At 36.4% G+C, this 16836-nt stretch overlaps 1 protein-coding gene across 2 annotated transcripts in view; it reads right to left on the minus strand.

Moving 5' to 3' along the window:
• Positions 1-825: 825 nt before the first annotated feature.
• naa35 (N-alpha-acetyltransferase 35, NatC auxiliary subunit) overlaps positions 826-16836 on the minus strand; it is a 287987-nt gene continuing 271976 nt past the window's right edge. For both annotated transcript variants that reach the window (XM_077223794.1, XM_077223793.1), the window contains exons 2-23: positions 15744-15872; positions 14611-14644; positions 14393-14507; positions 13563-13637; positions 12872-13039; positions 11619-11685; positions 10972-11015; positions 10792-10842; positions 10554-10637; positions 10346-10460; positions 10069-10247; positions 9923-9982; positions 8965-9071; positions 8203-8269; positions 8014-8112; positions 7214-7392; positions 4969-5105; positions 4809-4876; positions 3500-3640; positions 3283-3405; positions 2526-2606; positions 826-1088 (exon numbers count right to left, since the gene is read on the minus strand). In XM_077223794.1, coding sequence (XP_077079909.1) covers positions 1029-1088; positions 2526-2606; positions 3283-3405; positions 3500-3640; positions 4809-4876; positions 4969-5105; positions 7214-7392; positions 8014-8112; positions 8203-8269; positions 8965-9071; positions 9923-9982; positions 10069-10247; positions 10346-10460; positions 10554-10637; positions 10792-10842; positions 10972-11015; positions 11619-11685; positions 12872-13039; positions 13563-13637; positions 14393-14507; positions 14611-14644; positions 15744-15864 — 2175 coding nt within the window. In that variant the 5' untranslated portion in view covers positions 15865-15872 and the 3' untranslated portion in view covers positions 826-1028. The remainder of the gene's footprint in view (positions 1089-2525; positions 2607-3282; positions 3406-3499; positions 3641-4808; positions 4877-4968; positions 5106-7213; positions 7393-8013; positions 8113-8202; positions 8270-8964; positions 9072-9922; positions 9983-10068; positions 10248-10345; positions 10461-10553; positions 10638-10791; positions 10843-10971; positions 11016-11618; positions 11686-12871; positions 13040-13562; positions 13638-14392; positions 14508-14610; positions 14645-15743; positions 15873-16836) is intronic.

Here is a 16836-nt window from a genome sequence, read left to right on the forward strand (position 1 = left end):
GAGAACGCACATTATTAAGTACATAGCAACGCACATTAGCCTACGTACATTTTATGGCTGTCAATTGGATTAAACAAACATGCAGCAGTTGTGTTCGTCTTCTCATTAACAGTGTTTTTCTCTTACTGATCATATTTCATACCTGTTGAGTTTACATTTTTAAATGAATTTGAAGGAAAGAATGCGCGGTACAGGCCTTAAGTAAATGTAAAATATTAACGATGTTAAATATTGCATTAATCTTATACAGTAACGCACACAGCTTAGAAGACAATGACAATCAACTACTTTGAATATTAATTAAGCATTTTGGGCATAAACATGTAAATCACATACAGTAAAACGATTGACAATGAAAACTGACACAGAATAGTTATTAGTATTAGTTTTACAATGTGAATACCATAGATGAAGTCTGAGCTTTGAAACATATTCAACTAAGCTTATTCAATAAACCCTGATCATTTTTCATCATCACTTCGTCTCCTGCTTCCTGCCATTTCACAGCCTCGTATGTAAACCTACAATTTTGGGTACCAGACAAAATACAGGTTTGTTGACAGATTTTGGCTTTCAGATAACACTTGCTGCTAACTGTTTTTGGGTATCCAACAAAACTGACAATTTTGGATACCAAACAAAACAAATGTCTTCTGATGGGATCTGGTAAAGAGACTGGATCCAATATTACTGGCGTGGAGATTCAAGCCTTTTTGGAGAGCAGGATATAGACACAAACGTGGAATACACTTTGTACGCACCTTGTCAAACCTGGACCTGATGAGTGAAGTGAGGGTTAATTCTGAAGCCACTAAAAACAAAATATGCCAGAAAGGCTTTATTCTCACTCCAATTTAATACAATACTATCAACCAAACAAAAAACATGATTTGTGAACTGTTCAAACTAAACCACTTTGAGTCCATGTGTATTTACTGTACAATTGCAGTTATGAATATTAACTTATTGTGCAACTGTGATGACAGTTCATGTAAACGAGACGAGTTCCTGGAGAAACATGGCTGATCTCAAATGATCTTGACTACGGGGAAGTATTTGTGTGCCGAGAAGTCAAATTCAGGAAGGGCCTGCAAAGAACAAACACAAGGATGTAATGAGTTTCACAGTATCTCATTTCTTCTATATGCAAAACGTGTGTTTTTGGAAGGAATTCAAGTTATGCATTTTAAACAGCATCTGTGCAAGAGACATCATTTTGACTCCTCTCCAGTTTACAATAAAAAAAGCCTATGGGGCAAAATATTGAGATTCAAAGCAAAAATGTTCAATACATATTTAAAACTAATTTAAGCGTTTACTGCGATTTCACACCAGCCTCGTTCGGAGCGATTGTTTCAGAACCTGGCGTGTTTTCTCTCTTAGTTCATTTTGGTTAGCAATCCGACCCAACAAACTAGGCTTTATCACAGTGTTTGATGGGCAATTACATACGTTGCGTGAAAAACAGCAAGTAGTTGTTTTGCTAATGTCTTTCAAAATGAATCGTGGATTAACCGGGAGCAAAGCAATGCGTTTACATTTTAAAATGCTTCCTAACTGCTCTTCTCCGAAATAGGTATGAATTTTGTCCCGATTAAGCCTCGATTCCTGCCAAAATGATACATATAGCGACAGCTACAAAGAAAGCCACAAAGCTGTTGTCTATCCATCCTCACGGATAACCGATATAATGTTGTCCAGACTGTCAGTCCAGCTCTGATTTTTAGGCATATTCGATGGGAATACGATCAAATTTAGCAGGTGTGAATGGCAACAACAAAAACAAAAAAAATCACATGAAATCTGATTTTTTTTTATGAATTTTTTTTTATTTATTTTTTATCTGCTCTAAGCTACCTTTATGTATTGTAAATGGGCCCATTTAGAAATTTTGCCTTTTGAAAGTGAATCGAACCAAGAAGAAACCTGCAACATTGTAACAGTTGTAATTCCTTTTTTCGTAAAAGAGCAATTGATTTCCAGGTCTGAAAAAACCCTTAGACTAAGTATTCAACTAAAAGAAAATTGTAAAATAATAATTGTCTAAATTATCCTTTCAGCAGTGGGACAACAGTGACTTTAGCATTGGAGAAACGGTTTGATAGCCTTTTTCAAAACCTTTTGGGGGAACTAAATTAGGGTCTAACCCAGCACAAAAGGAACCAGTGACGTAAGTCTATGTTGATTATGCGAACACTGAAACCTGCCATTAGTCAAAAGTAGTTAAAACTCAGTTTTTAGCCTGTATATTTACTCCACAAACAAAACTCAGTGATAGATGGATAGACAGATGAGCTTTGATTTTAAGTTACATGGTCAAGGCAGGAGTTGAAGTATTGGGTATAACTTTCAAATAAATGTCTATTGTAACATCTCCCAATAGATGTCTCATTAAGTGAATTACTAAAAACACAATATTATTTTTTACAAACAGAGAAAAGTTAAAATGATTTGTCCGGTAACAGAGACGGTCCATAGAGCTTAAGTTGTACTGAACCTAGAATATTTATATATACATGTTGTACCTTAGTTTCCTTCTTGTGTCCTCCAGCCAGCAGTTTCATTACAACAATATTGGGTTTGGCCACTTTAAGGATGCGGTTAACCTACAACATGACGCAACAAATCAGTCACTTCTTTACACAATATATAACTAACAATGTAAGACTTCAATGTAACAATGTATGAGTTTTCAGTTTTCATTGGATATAATCATTAGTTAAAAATAATATGATATCAAAAATGAAATATTACAGCCCTTTTTCAAAATTTAAAGTCATTATATTATTTTAAAAAAGGCAATACTGCTGAATTTCCTCCAAAGATAGCTACACTATGATATATACACTAAAGTTCTAAAACGTGAGGTCTGTAAGTTTTTTTTTAAAGAGGTCTGTAAAATTTTATTAAACTGATCACAAATTACAGTAAAGACTTTTACACTGTTGTAAAAACCTTATAAATATAATATAAATGATGTTCTTTTGAACTTTGTAATAATAAAAAAATCCTTTAAACGGTTTAGACAGAAAAACAGCACAACTGTTTTCAACATTGATGAAAATAAGAAATGTTTCTTGAGCATCAAATCAACATATAATGATTTCTGAAGGATCATGTGACACTGGAGAAATGACGCTGAAAATTGAGCTTTGATCACAGGAATAAGTTCCATTTTTAAATATGTTAAAATCAAAAACCAAGTACCAATTCCAACTATATATTTGTGTTAATAAGACTGGACTGGCTCACAGAGCAATATAAGGACTGTTTGAAATGTACCTCTGCATCAGGGCTGGTGACGTTTTCAAGTATAAGTTTGGCCTGCTGGAAATGTTTACTGGCTGCCATATAGAGATCCGCTGAGCGAGGAGGGGGATTGTACTTCTTCAAATCTGACATTTCCTACATTTACACACACAAAAAAACAGTTTACTGTAATCTTTGGACAGGATAGCTGCAGTAAACATGACCTTGAAGTGAGTTAAAGCAGTGCTACCTTAAACTGGATGTAGTGCACTGGTGGCGGTGTGACGACACTGTTGAAAGGGGCGAATCGATGCTCGTAGCGAACCTGCTCGCTGTCCAGTTCAAACTGAGGCTTGCGCACCTTTCTGTCCATATCCAACGCTATCATGGTCTGCAGAAATAAAGACTAAGTTCATTCAAAAATACAATTCACACAAATACAATGACTTGAATCCATCCCTTCTGTGATGAGTATGTTTTTAATTTTAACATTAAAATTCATTTTCATTTGGAACAAAGTTAAAATTGTGATTTAAATAAATGACTGTTCTCGCGGCTCTCTGCCCCGCCCTGCTTGCCACATACCCCCATCACCCCTCGCAATTAGTTGGCAATGTCACTTTGTAAAGAAAGACTACGCGTGCCTGTGCATCTACACATTCAAACACGCATACCTATAGACTGAAAACGTAATACGCATGTGTATGCCGTCATCATTTTCACAGAACTTTTGTAGTTTACACTGAGATGATAATGGGATCGTTTTCAAAAACTTTCAAAAGTTGAAAGGCCAGCAAAACGCCATTGTCGTGTAAACGAACAGTCCAAAGGCATAAAAAGTTCCTTTCTTAGTTGAAAACGGTGTTGTGTAAACAGCCCCTCGATTTCTCCTCGTCAGCATCCGGCCTCCTGTTGTTTATCTCCGGGCCTCTAGAGGTCACCTGTGTTCCCTCTGCCTTAGTTCTTCCTCATGTGTCCTCATTAGCATTATCCAGGTCACCTGTGCCTTGTTTCCCCTAGCTGCGTCTTTTCCCCTTGTTCCTCACTCGGTTTTTGAGTCTTGGCTATGCGTCTCCTGCTGTGTCCCACCGAGTCCTTCCAAGTTATCCCAAGTAAGGTGTTCTTAGTTATTTGATTTTGTTTTTCTCCCCTCGTGGAGTTATTTGATTTCTCTCCTGTGATTGTTTTCATTATCACTACTTTTAGTAATACCTCTTTCTGAGAAGAACTTTTGTTGGATTACTTTTGACTTACAAAGTACCCTCTTTTTTTTATAAATCTGCTTTGCCTGGAGTATTGTCTTGAGTGTTTCGTTTGGGTCCAACATAACCTCCTCTGTGGCTAAGTGGTAGATCTCTCAACTCACCACATCTGAGACCCGAGTTCAAGCACAGATTGTGACACTCCTTCATCATGCACACTTATTTGTCTCTGACCCACCAATAAAATCCTGATGATCATGATTTATTTCCATCTGAATATTCTCTGCCACTCTGAAATACTGTATGTTACATTGGCAGCTTTGAGTACTCCAGTGTGTGTGTGTCAGGAGGCATTACCTTGTACATGCCAGCACACATGTTCTGGTAAGCTTGGCTCATGGTGATCTCTTTACTCAGAGGACGAGCTGAGGAGACAATGGAAACACAATGAGCGAGCCAGACCCAAACATCCCAATCCTCCATAGCAACAGTTGAATGAATGTGGGCCTGGGAGAACCTTTCTTCTTCTTCTTGCTCTTCTTGCTGCTTCGTACTTTCAGCTGCTCCTCCAGGATTCTCTCCTCTGCCATCTGAGAGCTGTCCGCTCGACTCAACGTGGACATGAGCCACGCATACAGGAACTCCGACAGATACCTGAACATACATGGAGAGAAAGATATATCTTTATCTATATCAAAGTAGACATTGTTCATCATGGGCAGCCAAATAAAAACTACAAATTGGAATTATGCAAATTTCTTACAAACCTACATAAGTTTGTGCAGGAAGTGAGACTGGAATTACTGATGACTCGTTTCAGGCAGTTCAGAATCTATTCTTTATTTTGGGAGACAATAACTCCATTTATACACATTTATACGCATTTTCAGGGAAACACACGGCTAAAGTAGTTCGAGGCAGGTCTTGACCGCATTACATGTCCATATCACTTCACCAAATGATTTCAGCTATTTCAAAAGGTCCTAACAGCCGACAACAGCAAAAGAACAAAATCCCACAACGACACGGAACAAGCAAATAAATATAGTAAATATTAGGATAAAAAAGACCTAAAAGACCTTTAAAAAAATATTTCCATGTTTTTTTTTTGCCACAAAATTAAGTTTTATTAAATACGCAAAGCACATCCTCTCTTTCGCCCACTCTCTCTTCCATTCAAAAGCACACACATACAGTACGGACACACACTCGCACAGAAACGCGTTGTCAGTGCTCTGATGATTTTATCAGTAAAATAGTTAAGCAACTTAAAAGCTACATGACATTTCTAACTAGCGAGGCAATAAAGGCGCTGTTCCTGAAGCAGATAAACTTACAGTTTCGCTATTAGTAGAGACACTGCTGCTGAACACTGTTGAGAGACACACAGACTCGGGTAATTCATACACGCTTAATCTCTCTCTCTCTAATAACTGCATTAGTCTGTTATCAGTGGCTGAAGCTTCCATTACTAGCTCTAAAATTAAGTTTTGGAATTAGCAACGGAGGGGTGGGATGAGATGCGTAATAAATTAGTCGTCAATTATCCCTTATTTATCATGCACATACATGTTTGAAACTTTGCAGACCATTTACATTCACAAACCGCTTTCTAACACACCAGATGAAAGGTAATATCCAAAAATGCATAATAGGGCCACTTTTTAATATGCTATTAAAGGGCACCTATTATGCCCCTTTTCAGAAGATGTAAAATAAGTCTCTGATGTCTCCAGAGTGTGTATGTGAAGTTTTAGCTCAAAATACCAAACAGATCATTTTTTACAGCATGTTTAAATTGTCACTTTTTGGGGGCTGAGAAAAACACGCCGTTTTAGTGTATCCCTTTAAATGCAAATGAGCAGCTGCTCCCGGCACAGAGGCACTCAGGACAATCCCATCTCACAGAATGATAATATCAGAACAGAAACTCTCAGTAGTGTTCATTTCAATATATACACACCTTTTCATTGGGTGCTTAATAAACTGGTAAACTTTATATCCGTAAAACGACTCGTTGATGAGCTGTCATAAAGTACGCGCGCCGCTCTCATATACATTTCTGCCATGATCAGTGATCAGCAAAAGTTAGGCCTATCGCTCCGGAGACTGTAAGCTGGATCACGAACACTTGGTCCAACGAGAGTAAATGAAGACTGCTATGTTCATTCTTACATCCAACAGCAGAATACCTCAATCGCTTAGGAGACATTCTTGTCTACAGCTGCTCCGGTGTCGAAACAATGTTGGACTGTGTACTGCTCACTCAGGGCGGGTCTACGCTAACACTGCAGTGTCCGTCAACAGTCGTGGGAGGGGCTTGTGCAAAAGTATGTCACATTTCCCCGAATCTGAGAACAGGTTGATTCTGAGACAGTGCTTATGATTAATGGGGATTTTTAAAAAAAAGCACTGGGTGGATTTTTTTCATTATAGGGTGTTTGTGTACACACACTGTCAACATACATTTATGTTCAAAGAGCATGGAAAAGTGAATTTGGCATAATAGGTGCCCTTTAAATCTTCGGCATAATTGGTCAATGGTCGCTGTCCCTTTAAATTAGTGTGAGATTATTATCTAAATTTTAAAATGGGTAGAAATAATTAAACCTCAAATATTTTCTGATGGATATCTGATAAAAGTCGATATTGATAAAAAAAATAAAAAAAACGCTAATAAACAATAGTATGTTTAGTGCGTGCCTGTGCATTCTGATCTGTCTATAGCAATAAAAGCATGTTTGTTTAGCTCTTTGTCGTACCAGTAGATGTAATAATACTCATGCATGCTGTAGAGCTCCAGCTCGAAGCCACTGAGCAGGTACTGGATCATGATGCGCAGGTTATGATAGAGGATCCAGGTGCCCAGACAGGCTAAATGCTGCCTTTGAGGCTCCAGCTTCATCAGAAGACCGTGAAGAGCAGCGTCCACCTTCTCAGCCTAAACACCAACAAACACACTCCATTTCAGAAGAAGGAACATTTTGGTTAAGTGGACTTTCAAAGGATGGGCAATAAAGATTTAAAACATCTTAATTTGTGGTTTGAAGATGGGTTTGGAACGACATAGTGAGTAAATTATGACAGAACTTTCATTTTTGGGTGAACCCTAACCCTTATATTTACACATTCATGCATTTAGCAGAAGCTTACAAAAGAAGAACAAAAGCAATAAATCTAATTCGTTAAACCTTTTTAATTCTTTGTAATAAACACCTATGAATTGTGAGGAATAAGACCAGAAACACTTATTAAAAGGATAGTTCACCCAAAAATGAAAATTCATCAATCATTTACTCAAAACCTGTGTTAAACCTGTATGCATTTCTTTCTTCTGCTGAACTCAAAAGAAGATATTTGGAGAATATGGGTAACCAAACAGTTGATTGGCCCCACTGACTTCATAGTATCTTCTTCAGAAATTCATAAAGGTTTGGAACAATTTGAGGGTGAGTAAATTATGACAGAATTTTCATTTTTGTGTGAAGTGTCCCTTTAAGAAAGTATTAGATTCAATTTGGAATTCATGTCAACTTTAACCAAACAAATAACATCTACGCACCTCGTCCTGAAGGGTGGCAAACTCCTCCAGTATGTGACCCAGTTTGTCTCGCTGGCGTGCTCTGTTGTGTCCGTGAATCTGGATAAGGCTGCAGAATGGCTGAGACACAAAATAAAACTCTTAATTCATCTAATCAAAAACACTATTTCACCTGTTACAGTAACATATCAAACAAAATGAATCACAAACCCGTGTGCAGTGTGTGACAAAGGAGTCAATGTAATCTTTAGCCTGGTGGTTATTGTTCAAACTGCATCTGTGAAAACAGCATTTAAACAGTGAGGGAATATAATGTCATCTTAAAAGAGTCATGAAATGAGAATTTAAGCAAGATAATAAGGACAGGCAGGACAAATACTAAAACAGAATCACGAGACCAAGAATAACATTAGTTAATCTCTGCAACTTTAATAGTAAAAACGTAGTTTAAATGTTTTCAAAAGGAGTTAACGTATAATACTTGTTAGCTCTGTTAGCACAAAAAATGTTAGCAGTGGGTATTTACTTCTTAAAATCTTAAAGGAGACACGCCCCTTTAAATGGAGTGTTTAAAACAGTGGGCTAAAATCATGGTAGAAAATAGGGTAAAACTATTTTACACGTTGCACGTAGTTACTATTTTAATAACTATAAATTATACATTACATCCAACTAACCCTAAACCAAACCCGAATCCTAACCCTATAGTGAGTACATGTAATTAATGAATATTACTCAGAACGTAAATGTATACTTAACACTGTAACAAGGACATCTTAAAATAAAGAGTAACCGAAAATGGTCTCTTCTTTCTAAATTATGTAAATTTTTTATGCAAAAATCCTACTAACATTATAAATGCACCTCAGGAAACATTGTAAATTAAAAAACAAATGCAGAAATTTCATGTGATTTATAAGCAACAAATTAATTAAAGAGTAAATAATAAAGTGTAAAGAAATAATCGCTCACTTTGTGGAGAGGACGGGTGGGCTGACAAAATAGCGCAATGCATCTTTAATCATATCCTGCATCAGATGAGTCCCAAACACCTTCTTATTGTCAATCAGAAACGTGGTCTGCATCACACACACACACACACACACACACACACACACACACACACACACACACACACACACACACACACACACACACACACACACACACACACACACACACACACACACACACACACACACACACACACACACACAGAAGGCAGGTGAGTGTTCAGAGTCAGACTATCTACATGCAAAGACCATCCATCATATCATTCTGTCACTATGTGTAACAATTTATCCGAGACAAGTTTTTTATGTGATATAGTTATGTGTTGAATGTGTAATTCGTTGATAATTAAGCTAAATTAAGATAATTGTTTTTTAAAGCCACGGCAGCAGCAAGGTGATGTTCATGTTGAGAAAAAGAGTGAATAAATCATACAATTAAAAGAAAACTATATACGACATTTAAAGTCACCATGAAATCATGAATGGACAATTCCTGTTTATTATGTAATGATGCAGTGTTTTCTTTCATAAATGATTTATCCGTATACATCATTATTTTTAAAATAATTGATGTGTCTTTCGTTAAAATAACTCCCCAAAATTAAAACCCGCCATACAATTTTTCCTCATTCAAGAAGCCGTTTCACTCGATTATACGTCAGATTAGGAAAGAAAGGACGATCGGAACTTCCATTTTATGCTGAATTTAAGATTAATGCAAAACAAATTCAGATTATACTTCTTTGATTACATCAGTTGAACATATTATGTCTGAATAAAAACGCTGTCTATTTAGATTTAAAACAGTCCAGTCCGGTAAAATATCTTTAACGGTCATTAAAGATTAAGAAATGTTGTTTTTTGTCCATTTTCTTTGAGTAAAGCACAAGTTTGAGATTCATGTCAGATGAAGTTACCTGTAGCAGAGATCTAGACATCACACATGGAGACTGCTCACTGAACTCACAGAAGAAATCCTGAAACCGCAAACACTCGGCAGGATTAGTTACATTACTCTCCAATACAACCACAGAATGCATGTGTTAATACAGAGTTATTTTACCAAGATGCTGTGCAGGTTGGTTATGTTGATGACCTCACAGATATTTTTAATGCGCTCAATGAGTTTGCTGAAGTAGTTGACCATCTCTTCTCTCTTAATGATCTTGGCGTAGCGCGGGAAAGTGGGCGGGAGCAGGCGCTGGTTAACCAGCGGCTCAAAACCCATCATGATTGGGTGATCTGGAAAAAGCATAGTGTGTACATTTGGGGAATTAGAAAGCTCCACAAGACAAATAACACAAAAAAAATTACATTTTGAATTGTTTTTAGACAGTTACCTCCTTTGGTTGTGTCATTCTGTGACTGTATTCCATACTGTATAGAGGAGTGTATCGCGGGCAGTAAGTCAGCAGCCTGAGTCATCAGCTTCTGTGCTTCGCTGACAGCACTCGTCTTAAATGTCCAATTACCAATCAAAGATTAGATAACGAACTGGTGAATCTTTTTGTGAAGCAATATGCTTGAGTGAATTTAATAGTGTCATACCTCTTTTTTAGTGAAGGAGATGAGCGCGCTAAGCAGCAGACGAGTGAATTTAACACGGCTGAACAGAGCCAAGCATTGCTGATGCTGAAGACAAAAGAGAAGGATGATAATCATCAAAACTCGCAGTATTTCAGTACAGTGCTGTTGTCTGGCTGATAATAAACGCCAATATCACTCAAAGCATCCATGCATCTCGTTATCCTCAGTTTAGTATTCGGGGAAATGATTATGTACTTACATCCAGTTCCACCTCAGGATCTCTTTGTTCACCCTGTCGACTGCGTGTACTCTGAAAGAAAAAAGAAAAAGGAAGGAACAAATATTTAACAAGTCAAGAAAAAAGAAGGAAAACCTCAAACCTACGCAAGTTTGTAACAAATTTAAAATCGTGAAAAGTATTGAGATGGAGTCACCATACCTTCACTTTCCTCTGAAGTTCATCCTCAACATCTTTTAGCATTCCTATAGAAATTTTAAAGGGCGAAATGAAAAGACTGAACAACAAAATCTCACAAAAACGTGTAGTCTAATTTACATTTTGCATAAGGAAGACGAAGCCTAATATGTTGCACCGTTGCATTATTTTAATGATAATTAAGAACATTTACCTTAAATTCTTTTTACTGAAGTTCATCTAAATGCTTTATTTTTTGTTTGTTGTACACTATCTTTCAAAAGTTTGGGATCGGTAAGAATTATTATTATTTTTATTTTTTTAAGTTTCTATTGCTCACCAAGGCTGCATTTATTTGATAAAAAATACAGTAAAAAAACGGTAATATTGTGAAATATTATTACAATTTAAAATAACTTTTGTATTTTAATATATTTTAAAATATAATTCATTAAAATTCATATATAATTCATTACTGCAGTCTTCAGTGTCACATGATCCATCAGAAATCATTCTAATATGCTGATGTCACTTTTTGTCAGAATTGGTGAGAAAATTTGCTTTTTTGTCACAACAGTGAAAAATAAATAAAATTAAAAGTAGATACTAAAATTATTTTATTATATTACGCAAAATATAAAATCACAATCAAGATCGGTCTTTACACTCACCTGTCACTCTCAGATCTGTTACGTTATTTGCCATTTTAAAGCCGTAAGTCATGGCCTGAAAATCTTCCTGCGATTGGAAAACAGAAAAATTCATATTCACCGAATAAACCAACAGAAAAATTAAATTACAATAAAAATAAATGGTGACTAATGGCCACACCGTTACTAAATATTTCCAATGGTCTTCCAATGGGTTCATTTATAAATAATCTACATATCGTCAGTAATCACACCAGACATTTTTAACTTGAAGTGCCCCATTATGCTTTTTCATACATTACCTTTCATGCAGTGTGTAGTTTGTGAATGTAAAAGGTCTGCAGAGTTTTAAAGTTGAAAGTGCACGATAAATAAAGTTATTGTCCCCCCAAAGAAAGAATAGATTCTGAACTGCCTGAAACAAGTCGTCAGTATTTGAACGACTTCCTCCTCGAACCTACGCAAGTTTGTAACAAATTTAAAGCCTACGGTCTTCATTGCTGCCCGCGAACAACGTCTACTTTAACCTTCAAACAGTGTAGTTGTGGCTGAGGCCTAGAAGAGTTAGGTTTGTGTTATTCATGTTGAGAAGACGCTGTTCTCTGCACTGCAAATCTTTTGAATGCATTTCCAAAGGATGAGGACTGTTCGGTGTATCAAGCGCTGAGGAAGATCTGGAGCTGAAATTCAGATATGGCAATGAGCGTTTGGTTTCAGACACGTGCTGTAAGCTGTCGACCAGCGCGTTAAGGGTTTTCTGTTAGAACGGTGTTGTGTTAGCGGTCCCTGAGTTAATAACTAATGATCTTTGCAACAGAAGTGAATCAATCAAAACTAATTTAGCTGGACAATAACTTTATTCTAGAGCTGCTGTAAAGCAAAAGCAATCTGTTACTTTAATTTCCTGTTATCACTGTAAAGCTACTTTGAAGCAATCTATATTGGTAAAAGCGCGACATAAATTAAGGTGACTTGACCAATCACAACAGACTGGGCCATCTGACCAATCAGAGCAGAATAGGCTCTCAGAAAGGAGGGGTTTAGAGAGATTGAATTCTTTATCGAAACGTTTCAGACACTGTGACTAAAGAGGTGAAGCTACAATGTATATTATTAGAAAATGTATGTTTTTTTTTTTATCTTGGGTGCATGTAAACCTATTGTAAGAGACCTTCAAAACAGAATATGGAAACATTTAAAATAGCATAATGGGGGCAATTTAATAAAACAACAATTTGAACAAAAATCAAATAAGACAATTGAATGTGTCTTGCCTCCTCAAACACAGCAGCTTTGTTGACTTTCTCGCGGGCGATGTCGCAGATCTTGAGGATGCCCAGAGCGAAGGCTTTAAGAGCAGGGTCTTGAATAAGATCCGGGTTATGAACATATAGACACGTAAACACAGTCTGAGCCAGAGAATGCCCCTCCAGCCATGTGATCTGAGACAGATGAAGACAACAGTGACATTCAGTACAGTCAGTAAACTCAAATGCAGCTTTTTCCAGCCACTGCTTTCTTTAGTATACACTACCATCTCAGGGTCACATGATCCTGCAGAAATCATTCTAATATGCTGGTTTGATGTGAAGAAACATATCTTATAATTATCAATGTTGAAAACAGTTGTGCTGCATAATATTTTTGTGGAACCATGATAATATTTTTCCATGAAAATAAAGTCTAAAATACTATCTTGTAACATTACAAAAGTGATTCCTGTCACTTATGATCAATTTAATGCTTTCTTCGTTAATAAAATTATAATTTTTTTAATCAAATAAATTATTATCAAATTAAATTAAATCAAATTATTTGTTGAATGCGTATTTTACTCTTTTGGATTTTTTTATTATCATTACAGACACTTTATTATTATTATTATTAGAATATTTTTTTTTACTTTGCAATTGATACACAGCTTCATGAAACACAATTTTTGTGTTTGGTGATATCAATACTGACCAGACAGCAAAAACATGTGTCCATGATCCCGATGAGCTCAGGAATACTCAGATCCTTCACTCGAAGGGCCTCATCCTTCAGAAAAAGAGGAAGACAGAAGGAATAAGAAATAAGGAAAAAATTACATAGAGAGAGAGAGAGAGAGTACACTTTCAGTAAAGTATAGTACTGTGAATAATGAAAGCCTAAATAAAATCTATTCATCATACAGTGCTGTGAATAAGTTAGGACACCCATGCTAAAGTTGCCTAAAAAGAGGAATAAAAAAATCATCTTTTGGAAATTGATCTTAATGCCTTAATTAGAAAAATGAGGAAAAATCCAACCTTTAAGGACACCAACTTTCTTTGTGAATGAATAATGTATCATAAATAAATAAATGTTCTTCCTTAAAATACAGGTTGCATAAGTCAGGAAACCCCTATGTTTTCACAAAGAAAGTTGGTGTCCTTAAAGGTTGGATTTTTCCTCATTTTTCTAATTAAGGCATTAAGATCTATTTCCAAAAGATGATTTTTTTATTCCTCTTTTTAGGCAACTTTAGCATGGGTGTCCTAACTTATTCACATCACTGTATAAAGAGTTCGCGTCTCTTTAGAAAATTTGGACTAAACTGTCAATGGAGGGACAGAAATCTCTCAGATTTAATCAAGAAGATCTTCATTTGTGTTCCGAAGATGAACGAAAGTCTTACAGTGACAGAATTTAAATTTTTGGGTGAACTAACCCTTTCAACTCACTATATTCAGGTTCATTATTACAATTACATCACTTCACAAGATAAAATAAAATATCAGGAGCGAGGTGAAACCAGCTCTTTCGAGTGCTACCTTAACAGCTTGTTCAAAGTTGAGGACTTTACGGTTCACTTGGTTTCCGATCATCCCAGCATCCATCTTCGGATCCATCATCTCGATGGCTGACATCGCCTCAAACAGACCAAACCTACAGGAACATGAGCATTACGTACACCGAGCTAATGCACCAAATCTTGAATTACATGTAAAAGCATTTCTTTGCTCAAAAAATAAAAATATAAATTTCTTACAGTTTGTCATGGAGCAATTCGCCAAGTTTGAGTTCTGCAAAAACAAACTCATTTAATCGGCAAATTTGGTTTCTGTACAACATTTCACTACAAGATTAATCAACACAAGCACTAAAACCAGACTGATGGCACCAGAACCGTCCAAAAATCTCCTGTTCACAATAACACAGATGTATTGAGGTGACTTATGGCGTAGTGCTGGAGCTTAATCATGATGTGGTCAAGCTCGCATGGGAAAGGAAGTCAATTTTAGAACTCTTAGTGACCATAAATGGTCAAAATTAAAATATCAGCAAATTTCTGCAGCCATGCCTCGTTGCACATTTAGATGATGGATCCTACATGCAATCAACATTTCCCCGGATCATTTTTGGGGGAGAGAGGAAAAAAAAAGTTAATGCAAGACAATATCCTGATGAATCACAAATCACTGATCAGAATATTGGCTGTAATGGGATATGAAGTCTGCATCCTGTTTAGGAATATAGCCTACTGTAACTTTTTAATGTTACATAAACAAGGCATATATTTCTCAGGGCTTTGTGGAAAATGGCTATTCTGAGAAATAGCTACTGCAGAGTTCAGCCAATGATAACTCACAGCTTTGTCATGCCCATGAAAGACACACACTCCTTTGCAAAAAAATTAATAAATAAAAATAGATGGAACAAGCCCAAACTGGCTTTTAATTGTCTTATGCACAAATTATTGGTCAAGAAATTAGCAAAATGTAACCAAATGCACTACTAAAAAAGCCATTGCTCTCACAGAAAAACATCAAAGACAGAATGACGTTTTTGGCAGAATATGGGAAGTTGGTTCAGGCTCATGTTTTGGCTTTGATCAGAGTCCAGATTTGAACCCTGCAGTGAATATTTGGTCTCTGTTTGAAGCCATAAACATTGAGCAGAACAACACTGACTCTTCTTGCTGTAAAAAGCTGTCTGAGAGTTGGAGAAGGATATTCCGTGCTAAATTCCCTTATCTACAGTATTTGTGCAATTCTTGCTAATTTCCTGACCAGTGATTTGTGATTAAAATGGTTAAAAAAAATCAAAAGACCAATAAATATTTTGCCATTTTTGGCTTGGCCCATTTGTTTTGCCACGTAGTGCACACACAGAGACACACACCTTTACAGGCTCCTTTGAATTCTTTGGTGACGTCCACCCAGTCGGCATTGTTTCTCATCTTCTCTGGGATCCCAAGACCCCAACCTCCCTCCTCCTCCTCTACCGATGACTTCATCACCATTGAGACAGCTACGAACATAAAAAAAAATATGTGCATTAAAACTATTTTTATTAAAGGCCAGGGATAGTAAGACTTTCGTTCATCTTTGGAACAAGAATGAAGATATTTTTGATGAAATCTGAGAGATTTCTGTCACTGCATTGGCAGCTATGAAACTTTCACTTTGACGCCTCAAAAAGTTCATAAAGAGATCATAAAACTAATCTATATGAATTGAGAGGTTTGGTTAAAATTTTCTAAAGAGACTCAATCGCTTTATATGATGAACATAATGAACATAAACAGAAGCTCAACCGAACCCGCTTGACTCGCGATAACAAACCTCATTGGTTCTTGCCGAAGCTCAAACGTGTTGCGTAACACGAGAATGAACCTCATTGGTTCTCACACGTCAAACGAACATGCTTGAGCTTCTGTTTACCACAACTGATGTGTGAGTTGATGAATGTTTATATGTGAATAAATACATCACATAAAGCGACCGAGTCTCTTCAGAAAATGTTGGACTAAACCGCTCAATTCATATTGATTAGTTTTACGATCTCTTTATGAAACTTTTGAAGCGTCAAAGTGGTAGTTGTGTAGCTTCAGATTTCATTAAAAAGATCTTAATTTGTGTTCCGAAGATAAACGAGAGTCTTAAGGGTTTGGAACGACATGAGGGTGAGTAAATAATTGACAGAATTTTCATTTTTGGGTGAACTATCCCTTCAAGAGTCGCCAGGAATATCTTGTACAAGCACATATTAATATGACCAATTAGGTAATATAAGGGAAAGACAGAATATTGAATTAATAGTGCACATGATTAAAGATTAAATAAACAATGGAACTATATCAAGACTTCAGACTGAGCCTGAGGACCACACTTCAACAGTTTGCATGACTAAAATTGAGTGTTTTTAAATAACTGGGTTTCAGCACAATAGATGTCTCTAAACCTTGTGAGTTACCAACACATTTTGGGGCAAT

This window comes from Siphateles boraxobius, unplaced genomic scaffold, assembly GCF_051911475.1.
Source record: "Siphateles boraxobius isolate OS27281-9 unplaced genomic scaffold, OSU_SipBor_1 9, whole genome shotgun sequence".
NCBI lineage: Eukaryota > Metazoa > Chordata > Actinopteri > Cypriniformes > Leuciscidae > Siphateles > Siphateles boraxobius.